The sequence below is a fragment of the Falco naumanni genome, chromosome 17 (genome assembly GCF_017639655.2).
Source record: "Falco naumanni isolate bFalNau1 chromosome 17, bFalNau1.pat, whole genome shotgun sequence".
NCBI lineage: Eukaryota > Metazoa > Chordata > Aves > Falconiformes > Falconidae > Falco > Falco naumanni.
In genome coordinates, this window is record NC_054070.1 from 1579885 (window position 1) to 1607245 (window position 27361).

General features: G+C 49.3%; 1 protein-coding gene across 1 annotated transcript in view; it reads left to right on the top strand.

The window, feature by feature from the left end:
• Window positions 1-27361, top strand: part of PKP1 (plakophilin 1) — a 42443-nt gene that overhangs the window by 8416 nt on the left and 6666 nt on the right. Inside the window, exons 3-10 of the mRNA XM_040616627.1 lie at window positions 8715-9139; window positions 18232-18376; window positions 19914-20121; window positions 20868-21045; window positions 23126-23240; window positions 24466-24621; window positions 24725-24901; window positions 26969-27122. Coding sequence (XP_040472561.1) covers window positions 8715-9139; window positions 18232-18376; window positions 19914-20121; window positions 20868-21045; window positions 23126-23240; window positions 24466-24621; window positions 24725-24901; window positions 26969-27122 — 1558 coding nt within the window. The remainder of the gene's footprint in view (window positions 1-8714; window positions 9140-18231; window positions 18377-19913; window positions 20122-20867; window positions 21046-23125; window positions 23241-24465; window positions 24622-24724; window positions 24902-26968; window positions 27123-27361) is intronic.

Sequence of the window (27361 nt, forward strand, 5' to 3'; positions counted from 1 at the left end):
GGGCTCCTTTCAACAACTCTGGGACTGTAAAGCAGCTCCCTCTCGACCATCAAAGGGTTGAACCAAGAAAGGTGCTTATGTTGGTTTCAAGCACGCAAACAGAGGGTTGAAGCTTTTTCTGGTAGCTGACAGATCCTTTGCCTGTTCATAGCACCAGAATTCCTCAGCTTCAGAAAGATGTATTTGTTGCCTTTCTTAATGGCCTTGGTAGTGTGCTTGCTTCAAGGCAGCAGTGTCACTTGCTAGGCTTGCTACCTACTGCGTGTTCAGGAGGGAGGACTGAGAGTACTGGTACGTCTTTGAAATGTTTATTTGCAGGCTGTCTGTTGACTTGTTTTAATGTCCTTTGCTGAGCCGGTTAAATCCCAGGCAGAGGTGTTTCTGCCTGCTCTAAGACCAAAGGGGTGACTCTGATGGGTCAGAGCAGAGGTCCATCCAGCCAAGTGGCCCATCTCCATCACTAGGGCTCTGCAGCAGGGTCTAAGCACGGTAAGCAGGCAGTGATGCATCCCAGAGTGGTTTTGTGGCCACCAGAAAATTGCAGCTGAGGGACCTCCAGAGCCAGAGCTGGAGCCTCTGATGTTCATAAGCCAAATGATTGTGACGTTTTGTTTTGATGATATGTTGCTGTTTGTCTGTTGTGATTTCTGAGTGGAGCTTTTTATGCTTTGTCTAAGCAAAACTGCTCTGTTCCAGCCATCCCAGTAGTTTCTAGCTGTTTGTTTGGGTTTTGTCTTTTTTTTGTTAGAGAGAGAGGAAGCTAAGCTCCAACTCTGCAGCTGCCCCTCCAGCTTGTGTTCATGCTGCCAAGGTGGTGCTGAGGCTAGTGTTGCTGGTGTGAGGATTATTGTTTAATTTTGTTCATCCCTGATCTTCTTCCCGATCATTACAACAGCTTGGACAGAAGCCTGGTACTTAGAAATACCACTGGCTGCTGGGGACTTCAGTCCAACAGTGTGGTGAACAGCGTACAAGATGGTTATGAAGGTCAGGGTCTCCACTAGACACCCTAGAGCACCATGGACACAGCAGTTCACTCATTCCTAGTCCACCACAGACTTATGCAGTCCATAGCTTTTCCCTGAGGGGCTCTTCTGCATTTACTGGTGAGGGAAGGCCTTTCTCCAAACTTGTGTCTTACAAACCTTTAATTCTAGAAATTGTTGGTACAAGTCTGCAGGACCTGGGCTACTTCAGAAAAAGGGACCAGGACTTGTGGAGGATTCACAGTAAAATTTGTCTTACCTAACTGTGTCTATCTGAAAATCAGCCATTTAGTCTTAACAAGTCGTCTAGACTCCTCCCATAGCCAACAAAGGGAGAAGTACGAGGAGGTGATTCATCTCCTCTATCTTGGAGATCTGTCAGGTCAGGATGAATCAGCCCCTCTGGATGCCTATCTCCTTCCACTGGCAGCTGGATGGGAGCAGTCACCTAACAGGTAGATGACTGCAGTTAGGGGCGATGAGTCCCAAGTGCCATTGGAACTTATAACCTCAAGCCTAAATCTGCTTAACAAGCTTAACAGACATCATACTCCCCAGCCACAGCGAGGAACCTCCACCATTTCGCTTCTTCCAGAAAAGTGTTACAGGTTTATACACATCCACAACCAGCCTCCAGCTTGGGTTAACTTTGACCTTTGTCTATGGACCTGCTTGAAGTCTGTGCAGGTTCCAGGCGTTCTAAAAAAACATTTCCTATTTGTAATTCCTGGCTCCTGAGACGTGAAAACAAAGATAAATCAAATCTATTTTTGAAGAAAAAATTGCTGGACTTCTTTCTGGCTGGAGCTGGTGCTGTGAGTGTTTCTGAGAGTCACTAAGTCCTTTGAGATGCACAGGCAAATCCAGATGTTTCAGGGAAATGACCCAGCATGGTATTCAGGAAATTTACTTACTCTTAATTCTTCTGGAGTTAAAAAGGTGTGACAGGCAATCCATGCCTATGCTGCTGCTCCACAGCACCTGCAACTTAAGACACCGCTCTTAGATCACCTTATTATAAAGCACTGCCTTAGATGGTGACTCTCAGTGACTGGAGGTATCTGTCTCACCCACAGCTCTTCAAAACTATTATTCCTGACTTCCTCCTTTCATCTTGTTTTGTGTCTTTTTGGAAATCTCAGGCTTTTTGCTTCTGAGTTTCCTTCCCAACCTTATGATACTGGTGTTCAAATACTTGAGCAAAGAAAGGATAGATCTGGAGGAAGATGTCTCTCCAGATCAGTCAACATTGCTGACTAAAACCTTTGATTTACTGATTATTAAAGACTATTTTCTGTTTATTCCTCTTGTGGATTGCCTTGTTCGTAGCATCACTGTAATTAGCAATGCGATGAGTACCTACTCATTATCGGTGCAGGTAACTGAAATCAGGTACCACTCCAGAAAGAGGCACTCAGGGCAGCAGGTCTGCGCTTGGCTGCAGGGTTTCCTTGGCTCATGTGCCAGGGGTTGGCTTCAGGGGTGAAGCCCCCCGTCCTATTTGCACAGTGACCACGGTGGGATGCAGCAAGGGGTGCAGTAGTGACTGCAGACCTCTCCGTCTTAGGTCATCTTTCACTCCAGGTGCTGGATGGAGCCCAGAAGACCCTTAGAGTCAAGTGCCACCCTACTGGTGATGTGAGTTAGGAGTGGCCACCAGTTCCCAAAGCCATTCGACCGAACGAGCTGGCTATGCTTTGTCCTCACATAAGGTAGTGCCTGAGGTCCCACAGAAGGTGCAATGGTGACCACAGTTTACACAGACAAACCTGAGGGAGGTAAAGTAAGCTAAGCTGGGCACCTAGAGCAGTGCAGTCATGGCAGGAGAAGTCTCAGCATGAGCTGTGCCCTTGACTCTGACATCGCAATGCCACCCCAAAAATGGGGTTTCTTTAGCACTGGGCTCGAAGCCACTGCCACGGTCCAGTGGCCTATGGGTTACAGTGAGTGTGCTGGTCACCCTGACTATGGACACAGCTTTGGAGATGCCCAGCCAAGCCCGAGGCACCAAGGGAAGGCAGCACGTGGAACCAGGATGCTTGCCATCAGCAGAGACCCTCTGAGGCTCTAATTCCCCCCACAGCAATGCTGCCCTTGCCTGGGTCTGCTGGGTTGGCAGCTCCATCCCTGGAAGAGAGGCTGGGGGGTCCCAGGTCCCATGTCTGTTTTGACACTGTCCAGATGATGCAGTGTCAGGACAAGGTGCACCCAACCTCCCCATGCTGTTATCTCCACAAGAAGGAAACAGACAGGCACCCAGCCCCTGCTGTGCTGGGTAGGGTAGGAGGCACCTCCTGGGTGTTGGGGGCTCTTCCCCCAGCAGGGTGAGCAGACCATCGTCCCCGCAGGGCTGACCTCAGCCTGGGGCTTCTCGTGAGGAACCTTTCTGAGAGCAGCCCTGCTCCCAGACCGAGGGATATTTGGCATGCCTGATGCTGCTCCAATTAAAGCGGTTAACTGGGTTGGATCCTGGCACATGGCAGCTGGGGACCACTGGCTACTAGGCCACCAGTGCTCACCACCACTTTCCGCAGGCACCACTGCTGGGGTCTCGGGCTCTAGGCTGCACTGCCCCCGCCCCAGCTTGGCTTCTGTGGCAATCATGTCCATTGTGGCACTAGTGAAAAGTGCACTTTGGTGATTCCTCTGCACTAGAGGCTGTATGGAGATTCTTAAACAGATGTTCTCGGTGTGTTGCAAAGCTTCTCCCTCAAATGCATTATCTGCATGAGTGGTGTTTGCCATGAGATGGGAAGACTTCCTCTTATCCCTGGCTGGCTTTGCCTCTGTGGACAAAAATCTCTTTATCAGCTTTGTTCCCTAAGAGTTTCAGGGCAAAACTTGTCATTTGCTGTGATGACACATTCAAATTTAAAGGAACCTCAATTTTAGAGTAGTTTGGGTAGCATCAAAGAAAGCAAAGATTTATAGCTGTTGCACATCACTGCTCAATCTGACCCCAGTCGCCCCGTCCTGTCCTGTCCCGTGTGTCCCCCACCCCCCACCCCCATGAAGTTTTGCAAGAGGTTATATGCTTTGGCGTAGCAAGTTGGACATTACCTTCCCTGGCCAGAAAAAACTGAACCATCAAGACCTAAATCCCAGCTGCATAAAGAATCAGATGAAAAAGCGTACAGAAAGGCAGCACCCAGGAGAGGTGGGAAAGAGCATTTCAGAAATAGATAAACAATATATTTGCTGGTTTTGCAATTTTTTGTCCCTGCAACGGAGTGTGTAGTAGGGAGCAGCTAAAGCGTTTCGCAAGTAGCATCAAGAGTTTTCCCCACCCATCACTCAGGGTGGGACGCTGTCATGTTGCATTGCCTGTGCTTTGCCCTCCAGCCTGGGAGAAACCTGCTCCTGACATGTTTATACGGAGTCCTTTACTCCTGTCTGTCTGCTGCTCTAGAAACAAACAAATTGCAAGGGAAAAAATTAGAGCTAGGTAATGAACTGATGGCGTCCTTAGATGCAGGAGTCAGAAACACCCAGTTATCTGGGAGGGCCTCCGCCACGGAAAGGCAGCGCTGAGATCGGAGTGTGAGTCCCGGGGCTGGTGCGCCTTGCTCTGTGCTTCTGCTTCTCTGGAAAGTGGGACGAGGAAAGAGACTTTTCCTTTTAAACAGAAGCATTTATGGAAGAAAAAGACAGAGAAGGACTCACGATTAGTGGTTGGGTTAATGCCATTTTGACTTTCTCTCTAGCACCAGTTTTATTCCAGTTGAAATAAGAGGTTAGAGACATTTATGTACCTGTCTTGTGTGGCAGCTGGATGTTCCTGTAATGGTCCCACGCTGCAGGCTGGGAACTGGTGATCCACAACTGCTCAGTACTTTAAAGGCAGGTCCCTGCTGCTGCCAGCGAAGGGAAGCGCTCACTCCTTGGGCCTGACAGAGCACCTGCGCGCTATCAGGGTTCATCTTCGCTGCCTTTCCTCCCCGCACCTCCCCTCCTTGTTTTAATATGAATGAACGGGCTCCCAAGGCTTGGCTTCAGCACACACGCTCGTTTCACAGTAGGGAGGAGAAGTTCAAGTTAAAATTCAGGATGGTGGCATTGCCTGGCTGCACGTGAACATCCTCCAGCATCCCACGAGTGCAGGGGACTACCAGCGGCTGGCTGAAAGGACGGACTGGCCACCCTGCCCTGACTCCTCAGGTGCCGTGGGGAGAAGTCTTGGGGACAGCCTGTGGTCTTCTGAAGTGTTTTCCAGATCTTGCAGCACAGAGGGAATCACTGTTTATGTCTCCACCCTGCTTTGAGGGACTTCCTTGTCTTTTCCAGCATTTCTGTGCACTCCTGAAGGTGTGGACCCGGCCCACCTCCCCCATACGAACACTTACAAGCAGTGGGCACACGCAATTCAGGGTGTTAGGAAATCTGGGCGGTTCATGAGGCTTGAAGGTGAGAGATTGATTATTTCCTTTCACTAATGCTATTCTGCATAGGGAGAGCTCATCTGTGCACCTAATGGCATCAGCAAAAGCTACGAGATTGTTGTCAGGTGGCTCTTTAAACCACAGACTGTGTAATAGCATCATCTTCACCTTCAGAGCTGTCATCTCTTCTCCAGACGGCAGAGTGCCTCTCTTCTACCTTGCTGTGCATCCTATCTCTCTGATCGCTGCATCCAGCAAAGAGATAACAATGTGGGGAACCCCATTCCCTTGGCCACGTTTGCTCCAGCGTTGGATGCAAAGGTCTCTGACTTAGCTTGGTGAACATCTGCAGTGGGGATGTGGGTTTTAGTCTGACCAAGCTGCTTTTAAGGCACAGACATGGCACTTTCCCGACATCAAGGAGTGATCAGGCCAGCTACATATGTGCAAAGGATTCATAGAGACTATTTGGCAAGCAGGTCTGAAATCCGCTGGCAGGAGACTCCTCATTGATCTGGAGGCTTTGGATCAGGCTCCTGCTGCAAAGAGGAATCCTAAGATACCAGTTAGGTCCGTGCCACTTGAAAGAGATTAAAATGGGCTCAGCCAAGCATCTGGTAGAATCAGCAATAAAAGTCATGCACTGACTTTGGTAATGAGCTTCACATCACACGGGAACTATTTTCCCATGAGTTTGCAGAAGGCTTCCCCGCCCTGCCAGGACCTGCACTGACTTGCCGCTCAGGGCTCCCTGTGTTGCAGAAAGGTGTCTTTGCAAACAGGCGGTCGCTTTACTTCACCCATCTCAGGGCTGGCAAGAAAGAGGACAATGCTATATGCCACTATAAAACACAGCAGGAAATAGAGAATTGATAATTCTATATCTATAAACACAGACACACTCACCCCTCCCCTGCTCTGCTGGTGGAGACCCCGTGTGAGCATGCTAGAGAGCAAACAATAGCTTTAGATAAATAACAAGTTAGCTTGTCCATGGTTAGCTGAATTGGTTTCAGCAAATGCCTCGGGGCTCCACAGCTCTGCCAAGCTTCTGACAGCCCTACAAAATAATCCCGGCTTGTACTGACTCATAAAGAAAAACAACAGGGCTCACATCTAACAAGCTGCTGCTCTGTCCTCCAGCCAGCTGCTGCCAGTGGCGAGCCCTGGGAGTCAGTTCCCTGCTCCACTGAGCAGCAAAGTCCACCCTACACCTTCCTGCTGCATCCCCAGCCTGGCCCTCACTGTCCCAAGGGTTTCTGAACCCAGGAAAATAAAGGGAAAATGTGGATGATATCACCCTTAGAAGGACATACTCATCCGCAGCAGGGTAGATCACGGCTTCAGGAAAGGTCACTTTGCCGTTGCTGTGTGCGTGCTGCATCCAAAGCAAAACTAGGATGGGGAGAACCTCCACGTGTGGCCATCCTGGAAATTTCAGTGGGTTTGCCCCGCAGCAAGGGGAGCCCCTGAGACTCGGCCCCTACCCGTGTGCCTCATCCTTGCTCTTCTTATCACATGCCAATTCTTCTTCCACATCCCTGGAGCTCTGCAGTGTGCACCAAACCTGTTACCTGCTGCGCTGCAGTACGAACAGGTTTTTTGTGTGTCCTCTGGAGTAAATGCAAAGAGAATTTGCTCCCCTTTTCTTCCCTTCCAGCAACTCACCTGTTTAGATGCAAACCTGCAGAATGAAAGTATGAAAACTACTTTAGACTGGCGCTCAGATGACAGAGCAAGCTGGGTATTGGCGTAGCTGGACTAAAGGGTTCCTTATCCAGACGGCATGCCTGCTGGGCAGCCCCTTTTAAAAAGTTTTCAGCCGTTACCTGTGCAACTCTCTGGGACACAGCAGAGAGGATTCGCTGCATTCTTGAAGATCAGTTTGTTAATGGAAATATTTGGCTTAATTAATTACCATAATGACAAATCTGCAGAGCGTTGGAGACAGGAATGATGCTGAGTGTGCTCAGGGCTGGGACACAGTTGGGGCAGGGCAGCGGGACTCAGGGTGAGCCCGCAGAGGGTACAATTTCTCTGGCACATGGGGTGTTTCTAGGTTAGGAAATATGGATTTTTTTTCAGTGACATGAACTATTGTACCAGGCACAGGCATTTCACACCTTGTGCCTTGAGCCTCTATGGAAATAAGATGCTGGTGTTGACTTTTCTTTCCCAGCCCAAGGGATCCTTGGGTGACTTTTGCAGGAAGAGGCATCCAGAGTAGTGCTGCTTAAAGTTATGTGAGAAAAGAAACCTTGGCCCAACAAGAGATCATAGATGAGCTTTCCTGAGATAAACCACAGGGGGAGGAGGCAGGCAGTTTTATTCTTTAGTTCTTTTTATGCTGGTCTGCTGCATGTCTTAGAGATCTGCTTGCCAGCATGCTCAGGGGGATGCAGTGGGAAAAATCACTACATGGGGTAAACAACAGGAAAATAGCTTTATTTCTTTTTCTTTCCGGAGTTTATACCTTGGTGACTTGTCTGTCACTTGGATACAGCCCTGTAGGCTTCCAGGTGCCAGCATTGAATGTCCAGAAGTGTTAACATTGCAATAGAATATTGGATTCAGTCCTGGTGTACTTGGGGCAAATCTGGAAGACTTTTGGTGAAGCGGTGAAGATATTTTGACCTGACAGCAGGCAAGCTAAAACCATTTTTTCATTTGACTAATTGCAGGGTTTTTTTACTGTCGTATTCTTTTTTTTTTTCTTCCTGGCTTAGTCATCTCAATTCCTGCTGCGCATCCCTCATTGTTCCCAGAACACCCCATTATATGAGCTGATACTACACACCTTGTAACTCATAAACAGATATTCATTGTCTCCACTTGTTTCTTGGCACAATAAGACTCAAGAATCCCTTCTTAGTGATTTCTCACTCCCTTTACTCCCTTCCTAAGGAACTTAGAGGTGGAAGGGGAGCGAAATATCACAGGGAAATTAAAAATAAATGCAGGCGGTGCTGGAAGGTCAGAATGGGACATCATTCTCTGTGATGGCAGGAGGTGTGATGTGAGTTCCTCTAAGTACAGGTGGGGTCAGACCCCGTTTCTTGGAAAGAAGGCTTTTTCTCTGTTGCCAAGGTCATGTTTGAGCTTTTGGTTCTGCTTTCAAGCTCCTGGATGCCATGGCCTGATTACTAAGTGCCCCCAGATTTCAAGGGAGGGTTTAGCACTTTCGTAAGCCTGCAGGTGGGCTAACCTCTCGTAAATTCTGGGTGACAAAAATACCCGAGAGGCATAGGGAATTGGTAGCCATGACACCCACACAGGGGTGGGCTTGGCAATGTCGATCTGCAGCTCAACCCTTCCCTAATTTTTTTGCCTCCTGTTTTCTCATTGACAGCTGTACAACGGGACCCTGAAGCGGGATGTGGAGAACAGGCGCTACAGCTCTTACAGCCAGATGGAGGGCTGGGGCAGCAAGCACTACAGCAAGGCTGTCTGCAGCCCCACCAGGGCCGGCAGCGACTACTGCTTTGTGCAGAACATCAAGAGCAGCCGGAGCGAGCCTGACCTCTACTGCGAACCGCCCCGGGGCACACTGAGGAAGAGTCAGGTGGGGGGCCGGGCAGAGCACAAGACGACCTTGAACCGCCAGAGCATCTACAGCAGCTGTAGCACCCAGCAAGGAACTACCAGGACAAGTAAAAAAATGCCAGCACGGGCTCTCTCTTGCCCCTCCAGCAACAAGCCCGATGTGGTCTATGCCCAGCCCATGATGAGCTGCAAGCAGGACGTCGTTTATGGACAGGCTCAGTCCGGCTCCAAGTAAGTCTGCTGCAGTGGGGGTGAACCTGGGTAAACGTAGACATCTGCTGTGGAGGTCTGTCCATCAGAGCTAGTCACCTGAGCAGCTTTATAGCCACTGGAGGTCTGCTCGCAGTGCACATCGCACCTAATTGCATCCTGCGGTAGAGTCTAAAGTGGGTCAGATGAGTCACACTCTTAAAGGGCTTATTTCTTTCCGTGGGCTACAGAGGGAAACCAATAGGACTGGCTCAGCGTACATACCTCTGCTGTAGCTGTGTGATGGTGGGCAAGGGGATGCCCCAGTCCTTGCGCTGGTACTAGCCAACAGCTCCTTTGCAAGATGAGAGTGAGGAGGGGAAGAGTGGAAATCCTGGTGTGCAGCTTGGTGCCTCTCCTGACGGTGACGTGGCTTTGATTTGGCAGAAAACAAACCCCCAGAATCAGCTAACTTTGGAGTTATTATCTTCCTGAGAGTCTGACAAAAAGCAGAGCTGAGAACCTGCTGAGGGGTTGTATTTACCCCTCTGTCATTCCACCCAACCCTTGCTTCATTCACCCAAAAGGTCTGATTTGGGTTCCAGAAAAAAACTGAGTCAGAAATTGAAATAAATAGCCTAATTGGAATAATTTACCTAGCCAGGAAAGAGGAAGGAAGAGAAGTTGTTCAATTCCTTCTTGTCCAGAGCATGAAGTTCCATTTGGGTTAGGAATTACGCAAGGGTGGAGGATGGTCCTTCATGTCTCAGCATCAGGTCCCTTATAAATGTTGCCTACAACAACAGGCCGTGTAAAACACACCAGTGAACTCAGACACTCCCAAGCTAATACATCTGTCCAATGCAGCAGAGCTCTCACAGAAAAAAATGAATGGGGTTTTGATGGCATTGCAGTGATGTTGATTTAAAGCTGCCCTGATGCTGCTGCTGCTCCAGCTCTGGAGCACCAACCATATTCTGCCATTGTCTTGGAAGAGATTTGGTCAGCACAAACCAGTCTTGGAATCACAGAATCCCAGACTGGTAGGAAGGGACCCCCGGAGATCATCTAGTCCAACCCCCCGCTAAAGCAGGTTGTCCTTGAGCAGGCTGCACAGAGTGATGTCCAGCAGGTTTGGAATGTCTCCAGAGAAGGAGCCTGCACAGCCCCTCTGGGCGGCCTGTCCCAGTGCTGTGTCACCTGCAAAGGAAAGAAGTTTTGCCTCGTCTTCAGAGGAAATTCAGACTTCTTGTGTGTCAGTTTGTGCCCGTTGCCCCTGTCCCTGGGCACCACTGAAAGGAGCCTGGCCCCGTCCTCCTGACACTGGCCCTTAAGCTCTTTGTAGACATCGATAAGATCCCTCTCAGTCTTCTCCAGGCTGAACAGCCCCAGCTCTCGCAGCCTGTCCTCACAAGGGAGATGCTCCAGCCCCCTCATCGGCTTTGTAGCCTCTGCTGGCCCCTCTCCAGCAGTTCCCAGTTCCTCCTGAACCGGGGAGCCCAGCACCGGACCCAGCACTGCAGATGTGCCTCCCCAGGGCAGAGCAGAGGGGGGAAGGATCCCCTCCCTCCACCTGCTGGCCACGCTCCTCCTCATGCACCCCAGGGTCCCACTGGCCCCTTGGCCACCAGGGCACAGTGCTGGCCCATGGGCAACTTGCTGTCCCCCAGCACTCCCAGGTGCTGCTCCACAGATCTGCCTCCAGCAGGTCACCCCCAGCCCATGCTGGTGTGCGGGGCTGTTCCCCCCCAGGGGCAGGACCTTACGGGAGGTCAGCATACAGCCTGCATGTTTTGAACTGCAAAACGTTGCAGTTCACGGTCTCAGTGTTTTATTGAGTTGGAGAAGGAGGGTCTGCGTCTCCCACAAGCGTTCCCAGGGGCTGCTGCGCTGCCATTGCATCGCTGCCGTGCAGAGCCTGCTCTGCGCCCACCCAGAAGGTATCACAGCCCCCAGACAGACATGGCAGCTTGTGACAGCCTCCCTCGTTTTGTATTGAGTAGAAGTATGTTCCAGAGTATGTATGCCAAGAAATTTCACTCGCTCGTTAGCATGTTGTCATGAAACCTTTAGCTTCCCATGTGGCCGGTTACTTCATGTTTAACGCATGCAAAATCAGCCCTGCCCAACCCAGAGCACTGGTGGCATTGGCCTGCTGCTTTCAGAAGCTTTGTAATTCCTCTGGAATAGGAAACAGAGGCTTACATAAACTGGAAGTAACTTGTTCTAGGGAATTTCTGACTAAAGAGCATAGGAGTGTAGTGGGAGGGATAGCAGAAGGATTAGACATGGGACTGCAGCTGGCTTCTGCCAAAGGCAAATACTGTTTTTGAGAAGTCAGTCCCAGGCAGGCAGGCTCCCCAAAGCAAGCCCTGCTCTGCACTGCACAGCGCTCATGGTTGTAGACTTGGTCATGGCTTTGGAAAGGTCACTTGAAAAATAAAGGAGTTTTCTGAAGAGAAGAACTGCTGTTGTGAGAGGAATGCTCTCCAGTGCTGGATGCCCTTTGGTTAGGGAGTGGCTCCATTTATATACTTCTCCTGGCTTGGGGCATGGCTCATCTGGCAGAACAGGTTCTGATGTGGAAACGTCTGGCTACAAGTCCTAGGCTCAGCTGGGGCTGTGTCCCCTGAGTAAATCTGATTTGGCTGGGGCACACCCCCTGCTTGGCGTGAAATCGCTGCGGAGCTGGATTCGTCCGGAGGGCAGCTTGTACAAAAGCTTCTGCTCCTCACTCGGAGATAAGGTTGGAAGCACTGGTCCTTAAAGTTTTGGAAACATACTAAGGAGTTGTTCTCTTTGAAAAAATGACTTAATAGGAAGGTCATCAACCCTTACAAAGTGCCCAGCAGGTCACTGCTAGCCTTGGTCTGTAGTGTTGCTTTTGTTGGGAAGGGGCCTTCGGGGATGGGTTAGGGCTCTATCTGGGCTCTCTTTGCTCTGTAGGACTGTTTCTTGCCGGAGGATTCTGCACTTGGAGAACTCAGTCTGCATTTGGGTAGCCTGATCTTTGAGGAGGGAGAGGTTTGCTTGTAGGCATCCCAATATTTACCTTCCATGTGCAGGACAAGGGCTTGCCTGGGTAATAGCTGCTGGTGGTTCCCTGTCTGGTGCTCTGCTCCTCCTATTCTGCTAGGGTTTCAGGTAGAGTTTTTCCCTTTAAAACAGGGATAATTTTGTGTTCAGTTTTCATGCTGCAAATCTGTGTAGGTGGAGATCTTGTCTGCAGGTTAGCAAACCATCTCTATGAGCAACAGAAAGGCTAGTTCCCACGCTTTCAGTGGTGATCCAGTGAGGTGATTTCAGTGGGACCTGAGATCCACTGGGTCTGTCTGTGATACAAAACTCCTCTGCAATGCAGTGACTGTGGGCAGTGTCAGTACTGGTTCAAGCATGGTGCTTCGCCGGTGTCCTGTGTTACAGATCCGATCTCCTTGGATGGTGTGAGAAGAAAAAGGCGTCACTGGACGTTCTCATTGAGAGTGATGTGTAGATATCAAAATACTGAGTGTGCAAGAACTGTCAAACTATCTGCACAGGACAGTCCTTCTGCACTTGGTCACAAAGTTATTTTATGACTGGAACTATTCTTGATTGGTGATTGCTTCCATTTATTTAACTGGCTTTGGCTGTGTAAGACATGGAAGGGCTGTCTCTTTGATAACTATCTCTCAGGGGAGTCCTTCCTCTTACAGCAGCAACTCTAGTTGATGAAAGCACCTTTCCTGCAACTACCTGATGAGTAGCTTAACACCTAAATGTTTTTGGGGGAGAAACCATTCTATGATAAACTACGGCATGATGTAGGGTTTTACTCACCCCACAGTATTGGTTCTGGTGATGACATCTGAGTTTGCGCTGTTTGTTCAGATCAGGAGGTTGAACGTCACTGCCTTGCTTTGGAAACCTCCTCCTGAAGTATATTCTCTTCCACCACCCCTGTCGTTATGGTCCTGCCTCAGTGAGCAGAGAGGGACCTTCTGGTGTCCCTTCCAGACATATTTCTCTACATCCACACAGTGGCTCAAGCCTTGGGAAGCATGATGTCATATATGGGGCATTTCCCAGCTCGGTATATCTGTCCTGGGCTCAGAAGTTCATGGGTTATTGTGGTGGCTCCTGCTCAAAGGCAGCTCTCGATGAGCAGCGCTCACGCTTTGCTGCGATGCAGCTGGATTGAGTCTTGCTACCTGATAGAGCTGGAGGGAGTTGTCTTGGGCTCCAGGGCTCCCTTTCCTCCCTGGAGCTCCTCTTTTTGTGCTGTCATGAAATCCTGCAGATCTGCAGCCTTTCATCCTGGAAACTGGCAGCAACAGGGATTTCAGCAGCTGGTGAAGCCTACATGTGTTATGCCTGATTTCAACTATTTCATCTGATGGGTGGCACCTGTGACATGCTCCAAGTGACAGCGTGTCATCTTGAGCTAGCCAGCTTTTAGCTAAACAACATGTTGTAATTCAGCCCAGTCAGGAAAAAATGTTTCTACATTTTCTTTGGTCATCAGGTAGCGATAATGAGAAGCAGTAATAAAGGATGTGATGCTTAATGCATCCCAGAAAACTCTGAGTCTTTGTCCCCCTCCAGCTGGAACCTGAGGTACAAGAAAACAGTGGTTACTGCCGGATGACATTGCATTATTTCTGTTTGCCGACGTGCTGCACATATTGCTTCCAATGCCACGGGCACATGGGGCTGAGAGCCCAGGGCCAGGCTAGATCGTGATACGTGGTGGTTATGGCTCTGCAACACCCCGTGCACTAGCCAGCTGGTTACGTGCATCTGTGCCGGGTGTCCCCTCTGCCCTTGCAGAGATGCGGCCACTGGCCAGTGGAGCTGAGATCTGAGGCAGGTCAGTGAATTGCCCCCGGTGCGGTCAGTGCCTCCCGAGTGACTTCAGGGAGACCCAGGCGTTTGAGCTGGAGATGTAAGTGAGAGGCCAGGCTGATCTCTGCCCTTCTGAGGGATTCAGGGTATTCCCATTTGTGAAGATGAAGAGATGAGCTGGAGTGTCTGCAGACATTCTCCAGCTTAAGGGTTGCTGATACAGATCAGGAGCCATTAATGGACACCTACAATATGTGTTGTCTTCTGTAATACCACATGCACCTTTGGCCTCAATTTCAGATGTGGATGCATTTCCCCTTGGTGCTCTCTGGGACAAAAAGGATAAACCAGCACATTAGAGATCATGGGGAAGCAAGTGCCTCTCAGAGCACCAGGAAATATGCACGATCTTGGTGCTACTCTGATAAAGGACTTGAATACTCCGGCTGGCAGATACGGAGGAGGCAGTAAAGGCTGGGACAATCCTTTGGATTTTCCATTCGGACATATTTGTCTGTGGTGATACTGACTTGGCCCCAGCCAAGCTGTGGCAGCCCCTGTGAGCTGTAGCTACAGGTCAGGGTGTCCTGTAACCATCCATTCCTAGGCAGAAGCTCAGTCTGTCTGGAAACTGTAAACAGTGAAAATGTAGAAAAGTTACTGAAAGAGTCAGAAAAGGTATTGAAGGCGTTTTCTGCTAGATCTCCTCTCTTTTGGGATAAATAGAAGTGACTACTATCAAAAGATAAATTCTCCAGGGCTATGCCACACAATGAAAGAAGAACCAAGTACAACGATAGGCACCGTCATTTTGGTTTGGTCTTGTTTGGAATTAACTGCCTCTAAAAATGACTGTTTCACAGTGCTGGCTCCTTGGGATGTGAACTTGCCCGCGCTGCGCGTTTGCATCCAAAGCAGTTGCTGTGGAGCTGTGCGTGATGCTGCCCTGGCAGGGATTGTGTCACTGCACATGGTGGGGATGCCCTCCTCCCTGGCTCAGTGTCAGTCTGTGCTCATCTCCCCTGGCACCTGCCCGGAGAGCCAAGCCTGAGGGGAAGCTCAGCTGAGCTTTCAGTGCCATCAAGACCTTGGTGCCACGTCCCAGGGGTGGACACGGCTGCTCGGCGTAGACCGTGGCTATCATCTTGGTTCCAATGCTTGGATGTGCGAGACAAGTGAATCCATCGTGATTTTATTAATGAACAATGGAATTTGTCAGAGTTTTCTGGCTTCCTCCTCTCCTGGAACTTGCAGCCCTAATAACCAGGATGGAGACTTAGATCTGATTAACAGCAACCAATCTGCTAATACAAAGTAAACCAAAAGCCTTAGTAGCAAATGAGGGAATTTGCCTTTCTGTGATACTGATCCTTGTATTTGTTTCCCTTCCACACCTGAATCTGATCATCTAATTTGTCTCCTGTTGAATCATTTCTAATTGAGGTCTCTCCCTATTCTGATTGCTGCTTTCTTGTGGAAGAAGAGCAACCTTTGGAGCTCTTCCTACCAGGCACATTGGCCCAGGCTGGAGATGGCCGCGGCCCAAGAATTTGTCTTGGAGCGGGCTGTTCTCGTCGTGTAGATCTGGTTAGGAATATCCCTGACTGGCTGATGAACAATCTCCCATTAGCGCAGGCTTTGCCAGGGTGATTATATTCTCAGCTAGAAGAAAACACTGCTTCTCAGGTGGCATGACTGAGCCCAGCGGTTCAGCTTCTGGGAACTTCTCCTGCTGGTGAGCCAGCAGGGGAAATGGAACCTTCCCCATCTTTTCCCACACAGAACTGGACCTGGGTGCCCAGTTTTTTACTGATGAAGGAGGGTTTGGCCCTCTTACTGAGTGGGTGTGTAGAAAACCACCATCCTTGAGTAGCTGGACCAAATGGACATCCTTCTTTCTCATAAAAAGTGCACCTGATTTAGGGGTTCTCTCAATTTGGTAAATTAAAAAGGAAAAAAAAAAATCACCATTATTAATTAAGCTGTGTGGCCTCTGGCCTGGTGCGTTTAATCAGGTGCCTCCCCCCACACACACTGCCAGCCTAGGTCTGGATCCCTCAAAGGAGGAGTCCCTCTGGTGCTTCCCATGCTGGATCCATCTGCATCTCAGCTCTGTTGCATGTCCGAGGAATGTGAAAAAGACTAAGAGAAAATCACGGCATCCTGCATCCAAATGAAAGATTTCGGAGGTTCCATAGTTCCTAGTTTAAATTTTGTCTTTCGGTTTTATGTTTCCTTGTTGCAAGTGTAATGGAAGTTTCTGTGAGCCAAGCTTTGATACAAGTTCAGACTGATGAAAAACCATATGACGAAGCCATGTTTTATTGATAGTGTAGAAATAAAAGTGGAATGAGTTCATCTAACCTTAGACATTGAATGCTTAAGGTCCAATCCAAGACTGTTGTCTATCAGTCCCGTCTATCAGCAGAGGTATCTCCAAGCCTTCCTGTCTCAGGAAGAATGTCTAAGGTACAAAAGCAAGTTGTTCTTAGAAGCACCTATTTCTCTCCATTGACCACACAGGTGCTTAAATGAGTAATATAAACTAGACAGAGACTGATAGCCATGAGGGTTGGGGAGACAAAACAGCCTGTCACGCTGTCTTCCAGTGTCACAGCATGATTGTTAGGTTTGATATCTTGTATGAAATTTGCTGTAGAATTATGGATAATATTCACTGGCCTGTGTTGTGTGAAGGTGAATCTTTGGATGCTTAAGGACAAAATATTTTATCTTTTTGTAAGCTGCTGGTGGTGGTGACCACACTTGGGTGTCCTTCTTAGACCTTTATTCTTAATGCTTCTTTGACACAATGAAAATAATTCTGCATATCCCATGCCTAGAAGAAGCCACCCCCTCGTAGTAATATTTAACACTTCAAATGCAATTGGTTCATTTAACGAACCGATTTAAAAACACTCTGTTTTGTTAGTCTGCCAGATTGCCTGAGGACGATCAGCCCCTCTACGTAGCCACTCATTAGTATGACATGGAGAAAAAGCTTATGTAGAAATTAATGTGGTTCAAACAGGACCTGATCTCCCCAGTCTCCAGGTAAAACTCCACATCAATCGCAACTGGAGCCTCAACAGGGAATAACATCAGCCAGGCACAACGATGACCTAGTTGTCCTCGCAAAGCCCTCCCTCACCTTTTTTATTTCACCCACTGTTAACAAAGTGTTTCCCATTTGTATCCCATCACTGCTGAAATAGTAATGAACAAACAGGAGTTTGGGGGTTGACTCTTCTCAGTCCTGAACGTTGTGTGGTCATTTATTCTGGTGCAAATTGACGCAGACCCTCTGCCGTGAGCGGAGACCCTGCTGCAGCCAGCTGCACCCCTAAGGCGCAAGGATGCTCAGAAGAGAGAGTAACCTTTGTTAGACTAACTGAAATAATTGGAAACACAGACAAGCTTTGCAGGTCAGAGCCCCTTCATCAGTCTGAAAGTTTGTTCCTTTTTATAATTTTATGTGATTAAAACATCGCAGTTGATGCTAAATAGGTACAAGCCAAGGAGAGCAAGACCTTCATATTTCTGAACAAGTGGACAAATTTTCATGTGTTTGTATTTTCCCCCAAGGTTTCAGTCCTGCTCCCAGCCAGAGGCATTCATATCCTTCCTCTGGAGTCTGTAGGCACATTCTTTGCCTATAACAGGGATGATGACAGTGGCCAGCTTTTGGGAAGAGCTTGGAGACTACCAGTGTAAACATACCCTGGGAGCAGGATGTCTCACTGCTATTATTAGTATTTCATAAACTCAATATTTGTCCACCCCATCACTCCAGACATGCCAGTTGCCTTTTCCTAAGGGATCTGCTCTAGCCTCCCAAGACCATCAGCTGCTCTCACATTTTTGCTTCCACCACACCTCACATCAAAGGATCGCATGCTGTGGGAAAAGCATCTGCCTACTTTAGATTGCCCTAATAACCTGACGGATGGTTTCACTCTTGTCCACTAATTCTTTTATTTGAGAAACAGTGAATACCGGTTCATTAAACCTTCCACTTTAGACATGATTAGACATCTAGCACCTCAACCAAGCTTTTATTTTCTGTCTCCTTTGTTTCTGGATAGACCAGATCCATAATTTATTAGCCTTAGTGTCCTCCACTGTATATTTCCCACTTTCATCATCTCTTTTTTGAGACAGAGAAATGTACTAGGGGTGCACCGTGTGGTTTATGTGGCAATATGATCGTATTTTACATTTTGTAATCGATTCCTTCCTAATAATTCCCAGTACTGACGTAGCCATTTCAGCTGAGCATTCACGCCAGGCTGTATTTCTCTTTAACACAGAATATGTGGTGATGAGATAGACGGCGGTACAATGACCATCCAGAAAGCCATACAGCTTCTGTGCTCCTCTGATGACAAATACCAGGCCATGGGTGCTTACTACCTCCAGCACACCTGCTTCCAGGATGAGTCCGCCAAGCAAGAGGTGAGTAAACCCCTTCGGAGCTCTTAATAGCAGTCAGTTGGGATTTTAAGAGGGGAATAGTTACCAGGCAGTGGAGGAGACTGTGTCCACATTATCACCGTAAGTGGCCGTGACGCAGGTTATCGGGGTTTGGTGATACGGAAGCAGGCACCCAGGTGCAGTGTCTTCTTCTGGATGCAGTTCCACACAAATCTTTTGCTATGTCAGAGCTGCAACATAAGAGCCACATAAAATTGCCCTAAAATGATCTTCGCTGTGCATTGCTCAGTGACATTTCAGCCATTTCCAGCCATCTAAGCCCATGGGTTAACAGTAATCAGGTACAAATATACCGGATCAAACAGAAGCCCTTCTTACCGAGCAGCTTATTTTTCTTATGCTCTCACTCTCCAGTTACTAAATTAATGCCAACGTGCAGCCAAGGAAGCAGCCTTAAGGATGGACCTGCTGTAGCAAGGCTGTCGCAAAGGTTTATCCCCACCCCGGTGTGCTTGCAGTCATGCAAACCTGGGGTTACCACGGTGCCATCCTTACGGAGGTGGCCTCCCATTGCCTGACATGATAGCGGAGCTGGACACACGGCAGAGTGCGGGGACAGATCTCTGTGCCCTTGCTGCGGCTGTGGGAGTGCAGGTACCCCAGCCCACGGCACCGTCGCTAATTGTGGGGTGGCCACACCCTTCGTTACCGTTGAAAACACTCTCTGAGCACCGGCCTGTCCCATCCCATCGCTTCCCAGAAAGATGTGTCAGAGCAGGTATGTGAGTCATCCCGGCGCACGCTTGTTTTCTTTCCTTTCTGAAAGGCGCTCATTCATTTTCTATTGTCAGCAAATCCCCAGCCCATGGGCTGGATTGCGCCAGGAGGGGCTCCATGCGGGATCATGTCCCCAGGAGACCTGCTACAGAGGGCATCCTACAGCGGGAACGCTCGTCGTTTTGGAGAGCTCAGCTGGAGGAATTTGCCTTCAAACCTCCCTGACATGTGCGTGGTGTCCTGCCGGCCGGGGCTCACACCCCTTCCCGGTGCTGCCCCAACAGAGGACAGCCCAGTACGGCTCCTGGCTGGCCTGGAGGGTGTTTACACTCTGCCGTGAGCATCCCTTTTAGCTCAGCCTGTGATTTCAGGATGCAGATAAATTACCACATCATGTCATTATATTGCTATAAATGGCCTCTACAGATAGGCAGAGCAACATTTTCACCTGATGCAGGGTGATGGACGTAGGTGAAAGTTTGTGGGAGCAAGCACATTTACATCAGCAAAGGACTCTGTCCATGGCCATTACGCATGGACATCCACTTCTGGAGTGTAAGCTCCAACCTCAAGGCCAGCACCTTTGTGCTCATGACCTCTGGCCTGAACCAGACATGTAATATGCAAGCTCTCACCACCCTTTAACTGCCAGGTCTGCTTTCCCAGCTCCCCTGGGTATGTGCCATGTGGGCTCCTTGCACTGCCATGCCCACTCGAGTTGTCCCTGTCCCAGCGATGCTCTGCACCCCTTGCTGATGGCAGCTTGTCCTCCCTGGTACAGGTCTATCGGCTGGGGGGAATCGCCAAGCTCGTCGAGCTGCTCCGCAGCACAAACCAGAACGTACAGCGGGCAGCAGCCGGAGCCCTTCGAAATTTGGTCTTCAAGAATCCAACCAACAAGATAGAAACCCGGCGGCAGAATGGGATAAGGGAGTGCGTGAGCCTCCTGCGGAGGACGGTGAACACTGAGATTCAGAAACAACTGACAGGTACGCAGCAGCCTGCTCAGCCCTCAGCAAGGACCATGCTCCTCCCTGCCTGTGGGCCGTGTTGCTCCAGCACACGAAGGGCCAATAGCCATGGTGCTGCCACACCACAAAGAGGAAGGTCTATTCTTCTGTCACACCAAATGGCAACCTAAACCAGAAGGCAGAGGAGGTTCTGGCCCTTCGTTGTCCCACAAAGGTTCCTCATGTCATAAGCGCCCGTTGGGGAAGCACCTGCCCCAGGTTTCCCCCCACAGCTGTGGTCACCCTGCCATTCCCATGCCTTCCTGCACCCCTGCTCCCTGCTGTTCTCAGGGAAGATCAAGGGTGCTGGAGATCCCAGTATGGCTGGGCAGATTGTCTCATGGGTGTCTCACCTTTTCTTGAAGGATTGACGTGAGTTCGTTGGTGCACATCACCCTCAGCTGTGACCGAGGTCTTGTGTACAAGCCTTTATGAGATCCCAGGAAAGATGCCCTTCCCCCTGCAATCTAATGGCAATAAACAGCAATTCTGGGGGAAGGCAGGATGCTCAGACGCCCACCTTCACATGACACCATGCCCCTGGTGCCCATCCTGCCTCTATACTATAGGGATGGACAGAGACTAGGCTTTAGGGCAGCTTCTGCACCCTTAGTGCAAAGAAGGATGAAGTGAAGGAGGGCTTAGTTGCTGGAATTCACTCTGACCTAACAAAAGTTTCTAATACATGGTGAGCCTCTGCTTGAGCTTGTCTCCTACCTTCCTAGGACTGCTCTGGAACCTCTCCTCCACTGATGAATTAAAAGAAGAGTTGATACAGGAGGCACTCCCCGTCTTGACAGACTGCGTTATCATCCCTTTCTCTGGCTGGTCTGATGGCAGCTGCAATAGGACAAGAGAAATTATTGACCCAGAAGTATTCTTCAATGCTACAGGCTGTTTGAGGTGAGTCACCCAGCAGGGAGTTACTGTAGCTTGTGTCCGTTGACAAAAGCTGAGGCTGTCTAAATCCTCTTACAATAAGCTAAAGACACGCTCACTGCAATTGTATTAATAAAACATTCTCCTTGAGAAAGTTTTCCTGACTAAGAGAAGGTGGAGAAAAATAACATGTAACATGTTTTTCCTAGTAGCTTTTTTTTGTTTTTTTAAGAAGTTTGTTCTTGCTAAGTCTCTGCTCAAAAATATAAGTTGCTTTGTCATAGGACAGCTGCAACAGTGAAACCTGACAGTGTTCAGCTCAGGGAACTCCACACCTTTTCCTTTAGATTTTTGAGGGTACCAGAGAAAATTTTGGTTGCTAGAAAACAAACTGGTATGGCTTTTAAGTGACAAAATGACACAATCCTCTATGTGGGGAAAACAGGGCTTTTCCCACTGATTTTAGTAACTGTTTTAGCACAGGGAAGTCCCATTGCCCTGGACTTTTCCTGGCTCATCAGGCAGGTCAGTGACAAAACAGGAGGTGCAGACTGAGCCCAGAGTAGTTTATTTCTTTTTACGGGAAAGCCAGAGCCCTTTTGTAGAGGATCTTCGCCCTGACTTGCTGTTTCTCCTACCACCCTCCTCCGCTTGGATGCAAGCTCCTTGTCTCACTGGGAACAAGTGGGGGGAAGAAAAAAAAAAAAAACCCTGTATAATTAGGTACTTTCATCAAGTGAAGCTCTCCCCGAGGGAGCGCAGGGCCAGCCGCACCCTTACCAGACATGCAGCTAGTAGGAGCTGTATCTGCTTATGAAACGAAATGGGTGAATACGGCAGGGGCCTTTGGAGACGTGATACTATCGTCTTCTGTGGCTGGGAACCGTGTCTGAAAGAGAGCGAGTGCTGCTCCTTTCCCTGCCCTGGAAGGCACCTTCCCCATGCAGTTGCATGTCGGGGTGTCTGGTGTATGTTGCATGAGGTGCTCTGCTTTCAAGACCACGTCAACCCACCAATGCCACAAAATAGCCCATTAAAAGAAGGGACAGGGTACGATGACACCTTGCAAAAGCAGCTCTCCGTGGAGTTTAACTCAAGGCAGGCTCTGTCTCCCACGTCGCAGTAGCATCCAGCACCCGGGTGCGGGTCAGCAGGGATGCTCAGCAGCCTGGGGGACCCAGGCAGGGCAGCAAGACAGGTAAGGAAAGCAGGATGGTTGGGTCCGGAGCCCCTGCTCCGAGGGGTGAGCCGGGATTGCTCTGACTCACTGCCCTGCCACATCATAACACAGAGATGAGAACAGCCTTGGGTTTGCCCTGGGCTCGAGCCATTGCTGCTCAAGCATTTCTGGATTGCAGATGACTTCATGTTAATGAGGAGGCTGCAAATCAGAGTGAACATCAAATCCAGTTCTGGAACGCCTGGAGTGAATATCTCACAAGGACTGCCAACCTCTCTTTGTTTTTCATTTGCAAGCTACAAGGCAATAAAACGGGGAAGAAAAAAACCCAACAAAACAACAAAAAACATTTCCTGTTACTGGAAAAACTCCCCTGTCCTGGCAGCAAGCCGTGCTTGGGAATACACTGCATTACAAACTGGCCAGTCCCTCTGGTCAGAGCAACTGCTGCTCTTCAGCTTCTCTGCCCCACTGTCCCACACGAATATTGCTGTTGACCCTGTGTAGCTCCGTGCTTACAACCAGGTGCACCTTCCTGATTTTCACAAGAATCCCAGATGGTCTTTATTTAGCCTTCTCTTTGGAAGCACCTCCAAGGAGGCGAGGAGTCTGTGTAATGGCACACGCACAGCCTCCGAGGCAAGTACTGCTGATAGTTGCTCTCACTAGGAGGATGCACTCTATGCAGAGCTCCTCAACAGGACATTTTCCTAGATTAAATAGGTCCTAAGGAGCAACAGGAGAGCTGTGCACCAGTGCGGTCCTTCAAAATGAGACCAGTACACCAGCCTTGCTGAACCTACAAAAATATCCTGGAATTCAATCATAGCTACAGCCAGAACAGCCCACAGAAACTAGTGAGTGAACCCAACTAACCATCTCTCCTCCTTCTCTCCTGACATGCTTCGTGATGACTTTATTCAGAAACCTGAGCTCTGCAGACATGGGACGCCAGACCATGAGGAACTACCCTGGCTTGATCGACTCCGTCATGACTTACTCCCAGAACTGTGTGGCTTCTAACCGACCAGATGATAAGGTACCAGATGCTCACCCCAAGCTGTTTGCTAGGGTTCAGCCCCATAGCCAGTAACTGCAACTTTGGGAACATCTCAAAATCCCTTTCAAATGAACACAAGAGGGACCAGACTTTTGGGGGCTGCTCTTGTCCTTCCAAACCCCTGTGCGATCTGTCATAGGATTGCTCTGGGGCCGAAGTAGTGGTGGGTTTTACAATTTTCCTTTACCAAACACACCAGGCATGGCAAAATATTTTGGCCCCTGAACCTCCAATGTGCTTTCCCCCATTCCCCTCTTACCTTGAGGTCCTTTCAGCATCTTAACCTCCATCTCTTGCTCTTTCCACCACTAAATCTCTTCATCCAGCAGGACTCAAGTCCCAGATTGGCGACTCAAGTCCCAGTTTGGCAGCTCAAGTCCAACAGGACTATAATCCCCAGCTTGGCACCACATCCAGCGGGAAGCCAGGAGCTGGCATCTTTCTGCCACTCCCCCCACTGTGTCTCTGACTGCTACGTATAAGCAGCACTTATCCTGGACAAAATAGCCTTCATAGCCACGTTTTCTGGAGTTCCACCTGTGATACTAGCCAGATATCCTAAAGCCATCGATGCCCAAAAAAGTACCAGAATTATTTCAGATGAGAAGTTCCTCTTTGGGGGATGGCTTTTGCATGACCAGTTTCAGCAGCACGTACCAAACATGGCTCTCTGGCCGTGTGTCCGTGTGGTCTGGTGCTGGTGGCAGGTGTCTAGTGAAAATTCTTCCTTGCTCTTTACATTAGGCACTCTGGCATCCAGGTAAAGGAGGCTTAAAAGCCTTTTCTTGGTAAAAAGTGTCCCCTAATCTGTAGCTGTGACTTGGATAAAGTCACTGAAAGTTGACTATGGCAAGAGGAAGACTTTCAAGAGCCAGCATTTCCTAGCGGGCCGTTTGATATAAGCACACTCTGCACTCTCTTTTCCCGTTTATCAACCTCTCTGCAGCAGTGGGACCTAACAAGGTTCACTGAGTCAGCCAGCTCACTGGCATTTGGGCAATGTGGCCTTCATTCATGCCTAGTAGACCTCCTCCTTCCTTCCCATCCATTGCTGCCTTAAGCAGGGTCAGGAGCCTATGCAGTATAACTGCTAAAAAAGCTAATTACAGCGTGGTATATGCCCTCTCTGGAGCTATAGCAGGTGCTGCTCCATATTTTTCTGCCTAATGTGATGCCTGCATTTTTATTCTGGGGGTGATTTCAGTCTGTGGAGAACTGCATCTGCATCCTGCACAACCTTTCCTACCGCCTGGATGCTGAAGTTCCCAACAAATACACCCAGCTCAACCACATGGCCCGGAGCGTTTATATGGACAAAACTCTCACAGGCTGTTTCAACAGCAGGAGTGGTAAAATGGAGGTAAGATGTACCGCAGAGGGCTTGGAAATGTGAGGTTCAGCCCCAGGCAGGGGCTGCAAGTGAAGAGCAGTATCTGAGCTTCCAGTTTCTCATCTCTTTGTAGAATGATGAGTACGGTGTTCCCCTTCCTGAGGAGGATTTTAAACCCAAAGGACCCAGCTGGCTGTACCACTCTGATGCCATCCGCACCTATCTGTCCCTGATGGATCAGAGCAAGAAGGACGCCACCCTGGAAGCTTGTGCTGGAGCTCTGCAGAACCTCACTGCAAGCCGAGGGCTGGTAAGTGCTCCTCCCTCCTCCGCACACTCGCAGCCAAAGGTGTCAGCACTTTACAGCGATCAGAAAGGGCAATGTCCCCCTTAAACCTCAGGGCACTACTGCAAGTCTTGCCATAGTGGAGGTTTCAGCTGAGGTATTTATTAATGCCGAAAATAGGGTCTCATGGGGGGCTCTAATCAGCATCCCAAGAGTCCATCCCAGATCCACACATTGCATTTCCCCAGGCTGTTGGTCATACTACCAGCACCTACTGGTATTGGCACCCTTCCCCCAAGACACCAGTGAGGATGTGCCCAGATGTGCACATGCAGACAAATGTCATTAAAGGAGAGAGCAAGGATGTGCGTGCGCCACCGCCTGTGTGTGTTTTTAAGTGGGAGGTGGCTCTAATAACAGGGTGGGTTGTGCTGTGGATTGTGGCTTGTCCTCACATCAGAGCTGCTTGTAAAGTAGCTCTGACAGATGTCCTAACCTGTAGGTATGGCAGTGTGGAGGTACCCACGGGCTGCGTGACACCGCGGGTATTGCAGGAGCTAGGGCATGGCGAGGGACACGTCACGACAGCAGCTCTGTTGTGCCCAGCATCACCGCCGTGGACGTGTCCTCACAGGCTGCCTTCACGTGGGCAAACCTCGACTTGTCTGTTTGTGTCGAACTTCATCAATTCCAATTTAAATAAGATGGCTAGGGAGATAAAGAGATAATTATTTCATACGTAGGAGAGGCATGTCACGTGTGCAAAGCGTTCCACCCAGAAACACGGCGTGACTCACGAGAGGAGCCTTCACTGTGAGGAGAGCCTGAACCTGCCAGCTCTCATCTCCTGGGAGCTTTTGTTACAAGTCTTGCAATGTGAAGTAGGGTTTTTTGGCAGTCGAACCAAGCACTGCCACTAACAACCATGTGGGGAGAGGCTGTCGCAGTATGGGTAGAGCTGATCAGAGAAATGGGGTTGAAGCCGTGTGCTCCAGGGAAAGGAACAGCCTTTCAGCAATCAGCATCATTATACAAGAATGTCTTTTGGGCAGGGGGGAAGAGAACAAACAAACAAAAACCAGCTCTGACAGTGTTGAAGCAATTCATTTCAGCCTTCTGGAATGGAATGGCTGGAATTTGCCTGGATGTGCAGAAGCAGCTTTTCATTTCAAGGGTCTTATTCCAGCTCAGAGCTGAGGTTGGGGTGGGTTGCTGGGTTTGCTGTCACTTGAAAGAAAGGGAAACTGGGGACAAGCTTACAAAGGTTACTATAATCCTTTAGCTTGTAGAGGATGGCTCCGAATTTCTTCTCAGACTGCACTTTACACACCCCAGCGCTGCTGGTATGAATCTAACACGGCACATGTGCCTTTTGGAGCGTGGGAGAGAAACTGAGTCTCAGCCCACTGGAAGAGGGTTGTCTTCCAGCCCATTCCCTCCACTCCCATGTCACTGTTGAGGGACACGTGTCACTGGTGGTGTGACAATCTTCAGAAGCCTTTCCGCTGGGGCAGTAGCAGAGCAGTTCAGTTTAAACTCTCTCAGTAAGAGGGCAATTTATTGTGGGTATGTGCTTCAATGTCCATGAATGCTCATCTGCATTAGCTACATCTGCATCTAGATCTTCTAGATTTACCTAGCCAAACACCAGATCAGAATCCAAGATAAGTATTTTTGGTCTTCAGATTGTTTTTTGAAACTGTCCATTGGCCATTTCTGTTCTACCACATCCTATTACTTATGGCATGGCAGGGAGCTGCAAGGGCACTGTGAAGGGCAAGGGCAATGCGGGCACGAAGGTAAAACTTCTCCAGCTTTTGGGAATATCAGTTGGGTGAGCAACTGTCCCCACTCAGGCTCTAGAAAGAGGACAGGAGTGCCAGTCGTATCATGGAAGATGGCAGGTTGACTTTGCAAATGCGTGTGGGGAAGAGGGGTGAATGACAAAGTACGTGGGATTACGGTAGCAGGGAAAGGTATTATACAGATGCTTATTTTACAGTGTAGTCACGTTTGTCTGGCCCTGTACATCATCCCAGTTGTGTCCTCCTGGCATTAGAAGTCATGAGACATCTCTGTTCTGTCCCCTAGATGTCCAACGCAATGAGCCAACTGATTGGTTTGAAGGAAAAAGGTTTGCCCCGCATAGCACGGCTCCTCCAGTCCAACAGCTCTGAAGTCGTCCGGTCTGGAGCTTCTTTGCTGAGCAATATGTCCCGGCATCCTGTTCTCCACAAAACCATGGGTAAGTAACTTCCACCACAGCAGATACCAGAACAGTGTCTGGTTTCTAGCTCTCCAATATCTGCCCATCTTGCTTTGTAAACCCCACAACAGGACTTAGTCAAGCTCTGAAACTGGGCAAAGCAATGTCATTTCTTCTGGCCAAAAGGACAATTACAGGTGGCATCTGCAGGCTTAATTAACAAAATCTGTGCTATCTCAAAGTCTCTACAAGCATGTGGTATGCTTTGTAGACAATGA